We start from the raw sequence: 17,809 nt of genomic DNA, 5'->3' as shown, positions 1-17,809 counted from the left end.
CCAAACATTAGCAGGTTTGAATCCAAGTTTTGCAGATCAGGCCTAATCTGTCAGTCCATTAAAAAATTAATATTGTTCTCAGACGAACATGTGACATGGAATATGAGGCGGGGTTTCTCCCAAATATCCTCTTCTCTTCTGGAGAAGAGACAAGTTTTATTGTTTTAAAAAAAAATTTACTTGGAAAAAAGTTCTCAACAGCCAAAAGAAGCAGTAGTTAGAAACTTCCCAATTTCCGTCTTCCTTTCTAATCATTCAGCTGTTACAGATGCATCAATTTATAAAAGGGCTGCCCTCAAGAAAACCAGTAGTGAAAGTGAAACTGCCTGTGCAAAATGTACTACTTACTTGGAATATTTTCTAATCCTTTCTTATTTTGAATATTTTCAGAAGTACAAGGGAGATTGCTGGCTTTTACACTGGGGCTTTGGATGCTTTTATTATTTTGCTCCTCAAAAAAATGAAGCTCTAAAGCGTATCTCTCTCCTAATGAACACATTTTCTCATTGATACAGATAATGATGAACAACTGGCCAAGGTCTTTAATGTCTGTTATTCAGTAGTTAATTAGACCAGAGTAGACTAGGTTCCTATCGTTGGATGGGCTTCCTGACCACATCTCTGTGGCTTAGTCTAATTATATTCCATCTCTGTTTGGTTTTGTGGCCTGAGGGCGAGATCCTCACCTTCCCTTCCCCTCCCCTCCCCCTGACAAGCCCTGGCTAAAAGAGCCAGAGAGGCATACAGGGGTTCTAAAAGTCCCAGAATTCAAGCTTGAGGAAGAGCAGGCACTGTGGAAACTCCTTGCACTGGAGACATGCTGATGCCTATGGAAGAGATTGCAGGCAGCACTGCAGCCCATATAGAGATGCCAGGTGTCCGGTTTTCAACTGGACCACCCAGTTGAAAAGGGACCATGGCTACTCCAGTCAGCACAGCTGACCGGCCTATTAAAAATCCAGTTGGCAGTGCAGTGGAGCAGGCAGGCTCCCTGCCCGGCTCTGTCCGGCTCCTAGGTGGAGGGGCAGCCAGGGAGGCTCCATATGCTGCCCCCGCCCGCAGGCGCGACCTCCCACACCAGCTCCGCAGCTTCCATTTTCTGGGAACTGTGGCCAATGAAAGCAACAGAGATGGCGCCTGCGGGCAGGGACAGCACTTGGAGCCCCCAGGCCACCCCTCCACCTAGGAGCCGCTTCCCAGAAGCTGCGTGAGGTCAGCGCCGTCCGGAGCCCACACCCCTCACTGCTTCCCGCACCCCAACCCCGTGCCTCAGCCCGCACCGTGAAACCTTCATTTCTGGCCCCAGCCCGGAGCCCCCTCCTGCATCCCAAACCCCTCATCCCTGGCCCCACCCCAGAGCCCACACCCCCTCCCACACTCCAAACCTCTGCCTCAGCCTGGAACCCCCCCAGCCCCACGCCCCCTCCTGCACCCAAAGCCCCTCATCCCCAGCCCCACCCCAAACCCTGCACCCCCAGCTGGAGCCCTCACCCCCTCCTGTACTCCAAACCTCTGCCCCAGCCTGGTGAAAATGAGTGCATGATGGAGAGAGGGGGTTTGGAGTGAATGGGGTGAGGCCCCAGAGAAGGGGCAGGGCCTTAGGGCAGGGGTGTTCGGTTTTCTCCAGTTAGAAAGTTGGCAACCCTAAGGCCATAAAGCAGCCCTGGAAAACTGCAATAACTTAGGTAAGCTCACAAGATGGTTTATGTGATACCAGGGGCATCTCCAGCCCCTGAGCATTCCAGGATTAGTAAACTGTACAGCTGGCTTAAAGCCATCTCAAAACTCCCTCATCCTGAGCCATGAGTTGAGAGCCACACCTCTTAGGTGCAGTACAGAATTTCACAGAGGGCTTGTCTACATTTAAAAACACTACAGCTGCACCACTTCAGCATAGGTGGTGTCTACGCTGACGGGAGAATCCCTCCCGTCAGCATAGTTATCCACCTCCCCAAGAGGCAGTAGCTGGGTCAACAGAAGAATTCTTCCATCAATCTAGCACTTTCTAAACAGGGATTTAGATCAGTTTAACTACATATCTCAGGGTGTGGATTTTTCTAATGTAGACCTAATTTTCTAATGTAGGTCAGGTCCAAGTCTTTAGGTGAGACATAGAAATTGTTCAATTATGGCAATTACAATATTAACTCAGTCACACGGTGCATAGGTTGTATTTTTGATTATTGGTTAGAGATACACACTGAATGCATTGTGGGGAAGTTAATGTCATTTTAATCCTAATCTTGGCATTTTCTAATTCTTATGCATTTTAACTTTATAGTCCATAACCCAAGCTTTTGCGTAAAGGTAAATGAGAATGACTAAATTCAAGAGGCAGTGGCTGGAAGAGCACATCATCATGCTCCATTTATGTAACTGCCAGTCAGTTTTTCTTAACAGACTCAATAGAATCTCTTAAAACTCAAGTGGCAGATGGGGAAAACTGATAATTAATGAAGAATCAAATTGTGAAAAATCTGAATTCTGTCCCATAGCCTGCTAGCACAACCAAAATCAGTGATTTAAATCAGTTTGATTTAAATCAATCCATCCTGTTCAAATACATTTATATTTGTGGTTTTGCTCCCTCACTCTCTGTCATTGCAAAAATAAGTACTCCGCCAACCAACTTCTAACATCCGGACAGAGGGAAAAAATGGTCAGTTCTCAAACTGTGGGGCCCACCTCCCTGGGGAGGCTTGGGCATGCGCCAAGAGAGGCACCATTTATACTTTTTTTTCCTGGTAGCCCAGGGTTTCTGTCTGAGCTGTAGCCAGTGTTGCAGCTGCCACTATTGGTAGCCTCAGCAGCTAGGACTGGACTGCAGTTCTGACCTTCCCAACAGGGGCTGCTCCAGGGCTTGCCAGCTCCTGCAGAGAGAAGCTGCTCCCTGCCTGTGCAGAGCAGGAATGCTGCAGCGGGACGGTGAGGGGGCGAAGAAAATACAAAGGTGAGCTAAGTGTGGAGGCAAAGGGCAGAGATCCAAGATAATATGTGCCTCTCCCTCTCCAGGCAACAGCACTCTCCCCCCTGCATGGCTTAGGGCAGGGTATCAGGCAGACAAGAACAGCCTGCTGGGGAGGAAGCAGAGCTGAGGACAGGGACATCCACAGCATACTGGGAAGGGAGAGAGTAACAAGGGAACTGAGCCCAGTGCAGGTATCAAGGCCCATGGGAAGGAGTTGGGCAAAGGTGGTGTGCAGAGAGGGATTTGGGAAGATAAAGCAGGGCAGGGGGCAGTGCCAGGTAGGGTGCACAGGAGAATGGACAGGGAAAGATGTTGAGGGAAAGGTTTTTCCCATCACTGAGAAGTAAAAGGGAGGAGGGACCTCCCACGTGTTGATTTGTTGTACATTTCAGATTGATGACAGCACTTCAACTGTATTACTCATATTCTTGCAACTTCTCTGATTCTCAAGCATAACCCTAAATTATGACCTCCGTCCTGGAGCTATGCAAGAGCCTTTCCTTTCCATCCTAGCCTGCCCTCTCAGAGTTCCAAACAGACGTGGATCCTGAAGTGCACCACAGGCTAGAGCAGCCAGTCTTTTATACAGTGCTGTTACACCTTTATTGTCGCTGCTCCCAAGAGATGCTGGTTGTCACATTAGAATTTTTCATATTTTATTTGTATTTTTTTAGATAGATACAGAGGGGTAGAATCAATTTGCAGTATCATTTTAATTGGGTTCTGCCACTGACTCCGTAGCCCTGAGGGAAGTCACTTAACCTCTCAGGTGCCTTACTTTCCCCATCTGTAAAATGGGGATAACACCACCAATGTGAAGATTAATGCAATCATGTTTATAAATTGCTTTGAATGCAAGGAGTGTCTCCTTATTCAACAATTTAAGCAAAATAAATGATAATGTTGATCTCTCTAGCACAAGCCAGCTGTTCGTTTAAAACGTACTGCTTTCCTAAAGCTGCAGCTTTAGGAACCTTGCGGTCATGCATTAACAAAAAGTTGTTGACTTTAGGATAAATAAGAACCCAAACTCCTAAGAACTGATAAACGTCAGCAAATATATATAATAATATAAATATACAATACCATGATTGGGGGGGATAAAGAGCAGGGCCCGCAAACGTATTTCTGCAGCAACTCCCTCTTTGGGATTGTATAGGAACAGTTGTGGGAAGCTCAGAAAAGCAACGGAGGCATGGCCAACAGGTCAGCAAATTGCGCAGGCAGACTAGCCCCACACACCAAAAGCAAACCATATCAGGCATAACCTCTGCTAAAGACCATGGGCTGTACAAAGAACAGTCCAGATATGCAAGCACCTGACACCTTGTTTCTGGGTTGCGGGAAAAAGGATATGGTCTGTTCCAACCCTGATATTCTATTCTCTAGAAGAATAGTGCAGAGGTTGGAAGGGACCTCAGGAGGTCATCTAGTCCAACCCCCTGCTCAAAGCAGGGCCAATCCCCAATTTTTGCCCCTAAATAGCCCCCTCAAGGATTGAACTCACAACCCTGGGTTTAGCAGGCCAATGCTCAAACCACTGAGCTATCCCTCTCCCCACCTTCTGTCCAAAGCCTTTTTATTTTGGCTTTGGGTGAGAAAGCACCTACATTTTATGTTCTTTAGGAAATATAAAAATATTAGCTTGGTAATGGAACATACTGCACAGTGTGCAGTTATAAGTAAACAGAGGCTCTTTGTGGATGCTAGAGCCACTCAGCCATTTGTCTCCCCCTACTCAAGGTTTCTATGCATCTCCCTACAAATGCACTCCCTATTGGCTGCTACCGCATACTTCTCATCTGAATACTATTAGTGTTGTCAAACAACTTTCCATTAGCCCAGAAATAAGGCCAGAAAATTAGCTCACTGATGCACTGTGCTGCCTCCCAGGAAACTAGTTTAGATTTTAAAAAGTCAGTCTCTTGGACCCAGACCAGAGTGAGTTGGGAGCACTGAATGGGATGCTCAGCTCTGGGGGGGAAGGGTGGGTCTGCCTCACGCTGATACCACAGCAACCCTTGCTGACAAAAATGGATAGCAGCTTCACTCCAAAGCAGGCTTAGTTCACATCCTAAATTTTAAGATGCTGTTGAAAGAAAGGCTTAATTGAGGCCTAGTCAAGATCCAAAGTAACACTAGTTTAACTAAAGGTGTTATTTCAAATGGATTTAGCTAAACCAGTGCAAAAAAAAATCAGTGTGGGCACTTTTAATCAGACTTAAACCTGGTTTATATTAGTTTAGCTTAATTCAGCAAGGAACTGACTTAAGCTAAATTGATATTGCACACAAATTTTTTTTTAAAAGAACATTATTATTGTTGCAAAAAAAAAAATCAAGGAAAAGTAAGAATTAAGGTTGCCTGTTCAGTCTTAATTCAGCCCTCGTGTGCCTCCTTTATGATTAGTCTTTAATTACATGATTACATATTTTTTCCACAGACTACGTATTTATTCTATAAGGCTCCAACCTCATTTAGTACACAGAATGGACAGTGCTCTCTTAATGAGCAGCTATTCATTGTTTTGTTTTCCCCTTGTCCAATGAGTGGCACAGAATTTATTTACTGCACACTATTCAAACTTTGCTCTGAATACAGAATTATTTCCTCATGAGCTTTTCTATGGCACTCATCACTTATAGATGTGAGTGCTTTGTAAGTATTCATGCATATATTTTAACACCATTCCTTTGAGATAAGGGACCATATTATCACCATTTAACAGACTGGCAACTCAGGCACAGTGAGATTATGGTCAAAAGTATCCACTAACTCTGGGAGTCCAATTTGGGACATCCAGAACTTGATTTTCCCCCACAGTATTTAGCGTTATATCACATTCTGTACGATCAAAGAACAGTCCCCAACTTCAGTTGCAGCTATGAGAGCTCTGAACTTCTGCAAATCAGACCCCAGGCTCTCAAGTCAAGCACCCAGAAAACGAGGAATACATAATTAGTGACAACCTGTGAAAAGTTTGACTAGTTGCTTAACTAGCATTGCATAGGAACTCTGTGGCAGTGAGGAATAGAATCCAGTTCTCCAGGGCACCATTCAACTGTCTTTGCCATGAGACTGTCCCTTCTCTTTCTGCAGTCCCCCGCCTCATTCACTACACAGCTTCCAACGTCTGCAACAAAGGAAGCAGGGGTCCTGTACAGAAACCAGATTTATCCCCAGAGCAGGGTCCATCCTGTGCACTGAATGAGGCAGGGGTATTGTTTAAAAAAAAAGTATGGGATCATGTAATGAGAGACTGCATCATACTGCACAGGCACAAGGATACACAGGTACCCTTAATTTTGGCATTTTCCAACATTTCAGTGCTTGACATTGCAACGTTAATAATGTTTTTTAACATTTTTTTGGTGTATAATTCCTTCGGTTTTTTTTAAAAGGCAAACTGAAAAAAAATCAGAAATTCCATCATGTGGCATCGTCTTGACACTCACAAGGTTCATCAGCAGGGGTGGATCCATCATACAGACCTATCCCACTTGAGAGAACAAAGTAGCTGATAGCAGCAATAGGTTATCATGCTTTGTTTGTAGCAAAGTTGATCCCTGTGGACTAGAAGCTAGAGCACTGGATTGGATCTTGAAGATTTCGTTTGTTATATTTGTCCACCTAATACAACTATATAGTTGAACAGAATTGGGGGGGGGATTCCCTTGAGATGAGACTAAGAATGAATATTTTTAACCCAAAGAAGAACCGTTTAGAATGTTATGTATACATGAAAATATATTTATAACCAACGTCACAAAGAAACCTTAATGGTCACTACTAGGTGACCATTATAACACATTTCCCCCCCTTGCTTCAATACTTGCTTATACATACATACTATGTACTTCCCTAACCATACAAGTCTCTAAGCTTTTTTTAAAAATTAATGGGTACAAATACATATTTTAAATTCTCACAATGGCATGTCGATGCTCTTTTTTTAAATTTTAGTTTGCAACGATAGATATAAGTAGGGCCCTACCAAATTCACGGTCCATTTTGGTCAATTTCAGGGTCATAGGATTTTTAAAATAGGAAATTTCATGATTTCGGCTATTTAAATCAAATTTGATGGTGTTGTAATTGTAGGGGTCCTGACCCAAAAAGGAGCCGTGGGGGAAGTCACAAAGTTATTGTATGGGGAGGTCGTAGTATTGCTACCTGTACTTCTGCGCTGCGGCCGGCGGTGGCGCTGCTTTCAGAGCTGGGCAGCTGGAGAGCGGTGACTGCCGGCTGGGAGCCCAGCTCTGAAGGCAGAGCCGCCGCCAGCAGCAACACAGAAGTAAGGATGGCCTGGTCTGGTACTGCCACCCTTACTTCCGCACTGCTGCTAGTGGGGCGCCGCCTTCAGAACTGGGCATCCAGCCAACGGTGGCTGCTTTCCAAACACCCAGCTCTGAAGGCACCGCAGAAGTAAGGGTGACAATACTGTGACCCCCTTGCAAGTCCCTTTTGGGTCAGGACCCCCAATTTGAGAAATGCTGGTTTCCCCTGTGAAATCTGTATAGTATAGGGTAAAGGCACACAAAAGACCAGATTTCATGGTCTGTGAAGTGTTTTTCATGGCCGTGAATTTGGTAGGGCCCTTCCTCTAAGTGCCATACAAAAACCTATATTAAAAGAACTCTGTTATGGTTGTAAAGTGAAACCATGAAGTTGTCAACTGAACAAGTGCTGTATTGACTGACCATTGGTTAAGTAATACCTTATTAGACAGAAAAGGAATTTGTTAATAAGCATGGGCTCTAAATTGCATTTTATATTTTCCTTTGATCTGTAACCATATGTTTCCAGTCCTTGTAGGTGCTTCTATCTGGACTTTTATCTTAAGCTTTGTCAAATAAACTTCTATTTCATTTTACTACAGACATGACTAAGGCTTGGTCTACACTACAGATTTATGTGGGTATAACTACATCACATAAATCCACACCCATGAGTGACGCAATTATACCGACCAAACTTCTGGTGTAGACAATGCTATGTGAACAGGAGGGCTTCTCCTATCGACATAGCTACTGCCTCTTGAGGAGGTGGATTACCTACGCTGATGGGAGTAGCTCTCCCGTCGGCGTAAGTAGCATCTTCAGTCACTAAGCACTGCAATTGCACCACTGCAGCACTGTATGCGTAAACAAGCCTTAAGTGCTGTGGGCTAAGAAGAGTGCTGAACTGAGGGGAAGCTAGTGAACTGAGGGCACTGCTTCCACAGAGGCAGCAAATCTGCTTTCACTGAGGGTGCCCAGCAGTCAAGGGACTCAAGTGCAACAAAGTGGAGTGTACAGACAGGTTGGAGAGGCCTGTGCCCCATGGCCAGAGCACAACTCTGGGACTAACCATCTCCACTGATTTCGCCACAGGTAATCTCTGCTCTGCCCCAAAGACTTATTTAGGGAGCCTGAGGGCTGGGCAGTGCAAACTGCTAGCCTGCAGAGGGACAGAACAGGGCTTGCGAAATCTGGAATGGAGCAATGATATTGTCAGCAGCCAGTAGTTTTAGGCAAGTTTCCCCCAATGGGCACAGACAAGGATCTCTCATGCTGTAATAAGTGGTAGTGATTCACCCTGTACCCAGAAGTGTCACAGTTGCTCTCTATTCACATCCTTAGTAAACACTCTCTTTCATCATATGAATCTTTATATAATAAAGAAATTATCTGGTTCCCTAGAACCAGGTACATTGCATCATATTCCAGTCATGTTTGCAGCAAGTGTATATTGTTCACATGCAACACTGAAAAAGTTTTTCCATGACTACCTTACCTTGTCAAGTAGCTAATAAATAACATAACCAGAATAATAATGCAGTGATCTGCCACTTGCATCTATAATACAATCAGTCTACCTTTCTTGGTGAAAAAAAAAAATTCTTCCATTACATAGTTCATTAGACAAAAACTTTGAACACTAGTTTTTAAAACAAACAAAACAAGCAGCACACCGGACAGGAATAAAAGAGCACTTTAACATTCCATTAAGGGTGCAGTCCTGTATTTCATGTGCACTCAGAACTCCCATTGACTTTGTGCTACTGGGATGAATTTCATAAAAGTTCTTCCCTTATTAAGGAACACACACCCAAGATTGTTGGGAAATCATATTTCTATCTTAGCCATTCCTCAGGAAAACTGCTTCCTTTACTACCACTCTAATCAGAACATAAAACTCGGTAACAAAGACTGTTCATAAAATTTCCAAAGCCAATATATGTGCACTAAAAATAGATGGCAAACAGTTCACACCCCTCACATTACCGATCAGCTTTAAATATATACCATATGTAAAATTCATATAAAAACAAAAAATAAAGTTTATGTATAAAAAAAGATTAATACAAATCTTAAATTCCAACTACATGAGCAAGGTAAGACGACCTATGATTTTCAAGTTGTTCTCAGGAAGAAATGTTTATTTCAACCCTACTACAAAATAGAAAAGCAATAGTATATATCACCTTAACCTTGATGTAAGTTGATAATTAACAAGGGGAGGTCATGTGTTCAGCAAGCAATGCCTTTTTAGGAGCGCACACATTTTTCTTTTGTATTGTTGCTTTATAGGGTCTATAATGTGTGTGCTTAAGATACCTTTTCCTGTGAGGCCTACCTGAAATTAGCCAACTTAACCAAACAAATGGCCAATTAAAAAATATATATATATATATGGTCTTTATTATATCATGACACACAAACCCTCACCGGGTCATAACGTCCTTTCACCGGCTACCCAATCTTCCCGCTTTTGGAGCCCCATTATATCTAATGTAGTTTTTCTGTTCCTCACAATAGGGAGCCAAGATCTTTCTGTTTTGGAAGGTACCTATCTCACCTTTGCAACTCAACAGAAATAATAATGTGATATGTTGGGTTTTTTTTGTTTTTTTTTAAACCCAAAACGCCCGAAGGCCAAAAAATATTTACCTTCAACAAGCATGTCTGGTACATCTGCTTGATATCGAGGTCCCACTCTGATTTCTCCTTTGTCTGCTAAAAGCGTTTTCAGTGATGGATCGTATACCAGCGAATAAAAAAATGTATCCTAAAAAGGAAGAGATATTTGCAATAATATTAATTCATTTATTTCATTTTAACTTTAATCCTATAAACTTTTCATTTAAAAATTACAAATACAAAAAAAACACTCTACTCTTTCAGTATCAAATTCACTTGTACGGACCTTCCAAGCTCCCTTTGAGGGTGCAAGACAGGCAAATAAAAAGCTACAAAATATATTAATCTCCATTTTAGTGAATACAGATTTAAGTAAGTTTAATATTGTCTCCCTGTTTAAATGGCTCATACAGAGTCTCTTATATTGAATAAAATTGTTTGGAAGATATTTCATAAGAGTGTATGTGCAACGTTAAAAAGGTACAATGATCAGCTACTTGTCCCCAAAATTTGGAATGTCTGATGGAAACCATTTTCTGAATTATATTTCCCCCCCCCTTAATTAATTACCCTCTCAAAGATTTTTACAAACTACAACTCAGTCCAAAACACCATCAATTTTTGAATAAGACCTACACCAAAAAAGCACTAGTATGCCCCTTACCTCTGCTGACTGGAGTAGCAGCTAAGCACTATTTTTAGAGTCATGCTTATAATACATTAATGATGCTGGTATACAACTATGAAGATGAACTCTTACTGATTTCAAACCAAAAAAAGTGTTTGCCTAATATTCAAATAACTAAAACCACTGAAAAAGGCATTTTATGTTCAAGGTTTTATAATATATTTTAAGCTACTTTTTTAAAAAGCACCTAACATGTCTGAAGGAAGTGTATATTTTAATTTTTATGTCCAGGTGACAATAACTATTTAATTGACTATTATAATAAAAAGAGAAAAGATACAATGGATTAAATGACTTTAATCCATAATTCTCATGAAACCAAGAGGTATTTTCACCAAATCTCTAACAAGACATTCAAAACTGATTTTTTTTAAATTGTACTGCATTTACTAAAATCTTACTATAAATATCAGAAGATAAATATTCAGATCTAGAGAGTCTAAGTAAACTAAAAAGATTTAGTGATGTGTATTACCTCTTTATCAAGATATGACAACACAGATTCTGTCTCATTCAGAAGGGCAACACTGCATTTTCCCCTATACAAATAAAAAAGAACTGGTAAATTTTTTTTAAAGCTAATAATTTTTTTTAAATGTATATATAAAAAGGTACACAGTTTTCAGGAAAACACATTAGAGAGTTAAGGTTTCTGTTTTTAGTTTGAAAATATAGTAAAAATGTATATTGCCACATTTTTAAACAAAAATTAGTAGAAAAGGAACAAACTAAACAGTTTATACTGATCTATGCACTCAAAAGTGTACATAAGCAATAGTCTAGGATGTGGGATCAAAGCTTTAGTCAAAATGATAGAAGAGCAATGAAAGAACACCAAAGCAAACAATAAATAGACAAATTTAAAAGAAATGCAAACACATGACAGACTAATTACTTTATATGCAGAAGTGGAAAGGTGGGTTAACAGCAGAGGAAAAAGGTAAGTCAAAATTCACACTGTAACTCCACCAATTTTGTGAAGCACTCAAAAGACTCATGTTTTCACAGGATTTGCTTAAAGCCAATTCAAAGTATGCTTGTTTGAACTTTATTTTATGATGAGTTATCCAAGATTTTTTTTCAGAGGGCTTCCTCTTATCATAAATCTAATTTGTGTTTTACTTACTGAATCCCTGCCCAATTCCAGAATAACTGCAGAAAAACGCACCAACAGAAAATAAATTCAGGTTTTTTAAAATAATGTATTCAAGCATTTGATATATGCTCTGGTAACTTCAATTTTCCCACAGATCAAAGGGAAGCTAACAGAACGTAAATACACATACAAGGATCCATTAGCAAAATGCCAGTGATGTGCCGTTAACAATGCAACACTACTGCAACTTCCACCAGTTGCTGCTGCTACTAGAACATCTGTATCTCTAGGTACTACAAAAGAAAATGTTGACTGTGATACTGCATAAATCAGGCTAAACCAGCAAGCACTTTCTAAAATTAGTTCTGAGTTACTCTCTTCCTGCTGCCTCATCTTTTTGCAATACAATATTTCACACCAATTAATACCTACTAAGCTTTATGAAGTAAAATATGCTCTATGGAGTCAGCTAATAGGGGCCTACAGGATAATGCTCACCCAGAAGCATCCACCATATTGAAGTTTTAGTTGGAGGAACATTATATGACTGTTAGATTTATGCAGGGGTTACCAGGAAACCGCTTCTCCAACACATACACACACACACCCCTATTCCACCCTCAAAGACCAGTCTACATGAAACTTTATCTCCTAGTTTAAAAAAGAATTACATCTAAAAATCTCAGCAAACAGAAACATTTCTTCACATGCCATGATAAAAATATTAGTAGGGACCGAAATGATGGTACTTCCCTAATTCTTCCTAAGATTTGGGGTTTTTTATTAGAACATGGTCCACAATGGATACGTCAGTGCACGAGGCTTTTTAAAATATGCTCTAACAGCATGAATAAACGCACGGAAACTGAGGTGCCATGCCATATGCCCAGTAAGGAACCAAAACATTGCTTCCACAAGAAAGGAACTCCTTGAGGGTTAAAAGGGAAGAGCTAACTGTATTAGCTTAAGGCTGTGGATGGAGCCCATAGTAATGTAATAAAATAAAAAAATATATATAACAGAGTAGGACAAAGGGAAAGATTTACAAGACAGAATTTGGCAGAGAGAGACTACTCCAGTGCAGCCTTGAGTAGGAAGCACAAAGTAAACTTTCTCCAGAGCCAAACACTGATTAGCTCACCTCACCACCTCCCACAAGATATACACCCTCTCTTCTCTCACACCCATAATATTCTTTTAATCTACTGTTAATTTTTGTATAGCACCGAAAGCAGCTCAAAAATATTTGGCGACTCTGTTCAGTTAAGTATCCAAAAGCTTGGATTCTTATGTGAACTCGCCGAACCTTTGAGACCAATGAACAAAACAAAAATCAATCAATAATAAATGGGATTTTTTTTTTTACTTTTCTGATTCTTAACTTGCTTCTGAAATTTGTGGTCTAGGCCTGTCCTCTATTTCAGCAGTTCAAAGACTAATGGATATAGAACATACTTTCTTTTCCCCTTTAATACAAGGCCATTAGGATGGTGCATTCTGCCGCAACCAGTTGCAAGTCTGTAGGAGAAAAGAATGGGGCAACCACTGATATCAGATGATTTAATTAAACTCTGTATTATGCGGTTATGGTTACATTTACACTAACATTTAGTAACTGCAATGATTTCAAAGGGTACCAAAACTTAATTACTGATTTTTCCAATTAAAATTGCATTGTGTTCTATCAAATCATAAAGGGGTTGGTGTGGTCTCTCTCTCTGCCACCACCACGGTCATTCTATAACATGTAAAACACAAGCGCTGCTGATGTAACTGCTACAAACTGCTTTCAAAATTTCAGGCACATACATGACCTCAGACTCCAAAATGAAGTTTCTAGTCTCCATGGGTCTTATCCTGCTCCCATTGATTTTAAAGAGTGCAGCACCAGTCTCTATTATCATCAAGTGTACTTAACCTATTGCTGCAAGATACTGAGCGCCTCCTGCTGACTTCAATGGATAAAAGTTCCAAAGGGAACTGTACAGCATCTGTTGCTGGGTAATAGGGAAGACGGAACAATTCAACTCCCAGATAATGGTATCAATTCATTTAAACTTCAAAAATAAAAAAACTTTAGAAACACAGAACTGGAATTAAATGAAGAAACAAAGATAAGGCAAGAGGCTCATTTAACCTAATTGTATTTTCACATTTCTCTCCAATATTTCCAATATACCTTTAATTTGATCCAAATCTCAAAGCTATTATCCATGTTAGTTTCCTCTGTTACGACTAATGTGTCAAGGACAGAGGTTTCAGATGACAAATAAAATCAAAATGGAAATAATTACTTATAATCAGAAACATTTTACATTTAAAGAACAAGTTAGAAAGACAACTTGAATGCTCAAATGTATGGAGAACATTCCAAATACAGTGAGAAGTTATGGGCAAAGTTTAATTGCTAACAAAAGCCATACTGTCTGGCCAGTATTCAGATGTGAAGCTGTCTCGCTTCCACCATAATCTAGCTGTAATCCTTGACTATACAACTTCATCAGTTTGACTGGTTTCAGTGGGAGGATCTGATTAAAACAAATAGCATGATATGGTCCATCTGTTTTAAGAAAACTTAATTTCAAGAAATCTTTCAGCCTTGGAAGGCTTTGACCTATTTAATCAACATGGGACATTCCCAGATTTGTTTTTAACACCAGAAGCATCAGGCAAATCTTGTTCTTATATGAAAATTAGAATCTCTAATTTCTCAAAAGATAATCAAATGAAACCTACAGGCCCGCTCTCAGTACTGGTGATGAAGTTAACTTTTAATGTCGATTTACAATCTAATTTTCATGAAAACAAAGTTCTCTTAAGAACAGAAATGAGCATTAAGAACTACTTAATATTCACACTGGTCATGGGTATAAAGTTCCTTAATTCACCTAAAAAGCACATCCAACAAAAGCTACCATCAAGTATATACCCCCAAATGGTAGAAACTATGCACCCATAAAGCCTTTGGAGGACCAAAAGAAGAACAGAGAGGTACACCACCACTCTAAGAGTATATACATTCAGAATGCTTCTGTAGGTCAAATATTGTCACCTGTTTCCTATGAGCCACTGAAAAATTCTGCCCAAATTGCTTTTAAAAATTAATTAAATTAAACATGGACATACCAGTTGGATCACTTAAATGGTCAGATGTTTTATTACACTGATAGGATCCAGAGACTTTTTGCAAGCAATGTTTAGTACTACTGATGGTGGTACCACCACTATTCTGGTAGTAAGTGGGAACTATTTTAACAAAGTAAGACAGGTTGATAACTAATCAAAACATAGTGCAATGTACAGTTTACCAATATTTGGTGAAAATGTTCTACCACCATGTTTCATCCTGGTAATACATTCTGTTAAAAAATGTTTTACTGATCTAGTAGGAAATTAATCACTACATGAGTAGAAATTTAATTTCCCATTATCTTGGTAACCATCTCTTAACTGGTTTCTTACATCAATCAATAATGAACTTTTGTCAAACATTCGACGAAAACCAATATATCAATGAGCCCATGGCTTTTTAAAATAAAAAATGCTTGTTTTAAATGAAATCCACATTAACAACCCTTTTCTTTTAAAATCCCTTCTTCTTTCAGAGCCCTTTACTTTTAAAAGTATTTTCTAGAAGGCTCCAATCAAATCCTGTTTTATTACTCCTTACAAACTATTGTTTTTAAGTTGATGAGTAAGACAGCCCATGGGATGTGAATCTTCTTTTAATGAGGATCTCGTGGAACAGCAGGTACATAAACAAAAATTACAGCAAGAAATTACAAAAGAAACAAAACAATAATCAAGTCATAAGAATGGAAAAGGCAGTCCTGGGCGCTATACCCTTCCACATGAGCTTCCTAACGCAACTTGGGTATATTCTGGACAAGAACAATGAATTTAAAGATTTTCAGGAGTTCATTGCCCCCTTTGGTCCAATAAAAATTTCATTGCCACCAAATCAATTACATTTGTAATGTATCTGTCAGTTGGATACACATTAAAAACCCTATGCATGAACATGAACACAGATTTCAACAACCAGTGAAACAGCCTATCCAGATGAATCATAAATGGGAACTCAAATGGTGTTGTGTTCACCAAATCCAAGGTCCTCCACATTGTTATGTGCAATGATTTAGCTAAATTCAACTGTTAGCAAGGCGGCAGAGTTTCCTATCCACCCACCTTGTCAGTAGCTATTGGGACCCTGCACGGGAATGACAACTGATTGTTGCTGACTTACCATGACAACCCACTCTGGACATAAGGGAGATGGCAGTGGGTCTCTAGGCTGAAGGAACCAGGTTCTAGGATTGAAAGATAATGGGAGGAAACCTTAGGAAGGGCCTTGTTTGATGAAGAAACAATATCAAACAAAAAGCTCAAACTAAAGTTATTTCAATTGCCAGCAAGAGGATGAGGGGTGCAGTTAGAGCACTAATCCAGCATGTCTGCATTCTGTGCCTCATTTACACTTAAAATGTATACTGGTATCGCTGTGTCAGTCAGGGGAAAAAATGCTATCCTCTTCCCCACAGCAATATAGGTATGCCAACAAAACCCCCAGTGTAGGGGCAGCTATGCCAACAGAAGGTGGCTTCTGTGCACATCGCTAATGTCGTTCAGGAAGGTCATGTTCCTATACCAGCAGAAAAGACAGTTACCTGTTCCGTAACTGCTGTTCTTCGAGATGTGTTGCTCGGGTCCACTCCACAATAGGTGCGTGTGTGCTTGCCACATGCACCAGTGCCGCAAGTTTTTCCCTCAGCAGTGTCCATAGGGGAGCAGCTCTGGCGCCCTCTGGAGTGGTGCCTGCATGACACAGTATAAGGGGCGCTGCCAGCTCCCCCCACCCTCAGTTCCTTCTCGCCAGAAATTCCGACAGTGGGGAAGGAGGGCGGGCCGTGGAATGGACATGAGCAACATCTTGAAGAACACCATTCCACATTAGGTGACTTCCAGCAGTTCCTGTGGAGGCGGATAGGAGTTCATGGCTGCGCAGATTGTAATACAGGTCTGCCAAACCCAGCATCGTCTCTAGCCTGCTGGGTGATGGCATAATGAGACGTGTACGTGTGGACCGAGGACCATGTCGTGGCTCGACAGATGTCCTCGATCAGGATGTGCGCCAGGAAGGCCACCAAAGACGCCTGCGCTCTAGTTGAATGGGCCCTGACCACTGGCAGCAGCGGGACTTTTGCTAGCTCTTAATTGGTCTTTATGCAAGAGGTGATCCAGTTGGAAATTCTCTGAAGAAACCAGAAGGCCCTTCATCCTATCCGCTGAAGCGATGAAGAGCTGGGTCAATTTACAGAAAGGCTTTGCACGCTACAAGTAAAATGCCGAGGCCCTCTGGACGTCCAACGCAGTCTTGTGTGGCTTGGGACAGAACACTGGCAGGAATACATCCTGGCTCTTGTGGAAGGAAGATACCACCTTCGGCAGGAAGGCTGGTTGGGGCTGCAGCTGGACCTTGTCCTTATAAAACACCATGTAAGGTGGTTCTGAGGTCAATGCCTTAATCTCGGAGACTCATCTCACTGAAGTCACTGCTACCAGGAAAGCGACTTTCCAGGACAAGTAGGAAAGGAAGCAGGAGCCCAGTGGCTCAGAAGGCAGTCCAGTGAGCCTGGAAAGGACCAGATTTACAGTCCCACTATGGGACAGGGGCCCGGACCTGCGGGTAAAGCCTCTCGAGGCCCCTTAGGAACCTGACAGTCATGTCATGAGAAAAGCCTGTCTGACCTTGGATTGGCTGGTGGAATGCGGAGATGACCGCAATGCGCTAGACCCTGGTTCCTGAGCTGCAGTAAGTAGTCCAAGATGGACTGCACTGAAGAACGTGAGGGAAAAATGCCGCACTCCGACACTTAACAGGAAAACCTCGTCCACTTGGCCAGGTAAGTTAGTCTTGTGGATGACTTCCTACTTTCTGGGAGGACCTGCTGGATACACTCCTTTGGGTTTAACCACAGAGCATCCACACCGAGAGGCGCAGAGACTTGAGGGTAGGGTGTAGGAGCCGACCGAGATCCTGTGACAGCAGGACCAAAAGGTAGGGAAGGGGCCAGGGAGGGGCCACCACCACATTTATGAGCTTGCCAAAAAACAGTGCTGCCGAGGCCCCGCAGGGGCGATCACGATGACCTGTG

At 41.5% G+C, this 17,809-nt stretch overlaps 1 protein-coding gene across 4 annotated transcripts in view; it reads right to left on the bottom strand.

Moving 5' to 3' along the window:
• The window catches only part of MTA3 (metastasis associated 1 family member 3), a 196,635-nt gene that overhangs the window by 120,010 nt on the left and 58,816 nt on the right, over positions 1-17,809 (bottom strand). For all 4 annotated transcript variants that reach the window (XR_012158255.2, XM_073339057.2, XM_073339058.2 and 1 more), the window contains exons 5-6: positions 11,034-11,097; positions 9,901-10,018 (exon numbers count right to left, since the gene is read on the bottom strand). Coding sequence is in view for 3 of the 4 variants with exons in the window: in XM_073339057.2 (XP_073195158.1) it covers positions 9,901-10,018; positions 11,034-11,097 (182 nt within the window). In the remaining variant the exon portion in view is untranslated. The remainder of the gene's footprint in view (positions 1-9,900; positions 10,019-11,033; positions 11,098-17,809) is intronic.

This window comes from Lepidochelys kempii, chromosome 3, assembly GCF_965140285.1.
Source record: "Lepidochelys kempii isolate rLepKem1 chromosome 3, rLepKem1.hap1, whole genome shotgun sequence".
NCBI lineage: Eukaryota > Metazoa > Chordata > Testudines > Cheloniidae > Lepidochelys > Lepidochelys kempii.
This window is presented reverse-complemented; position numbering and strand designations above follow the sequence as displayed.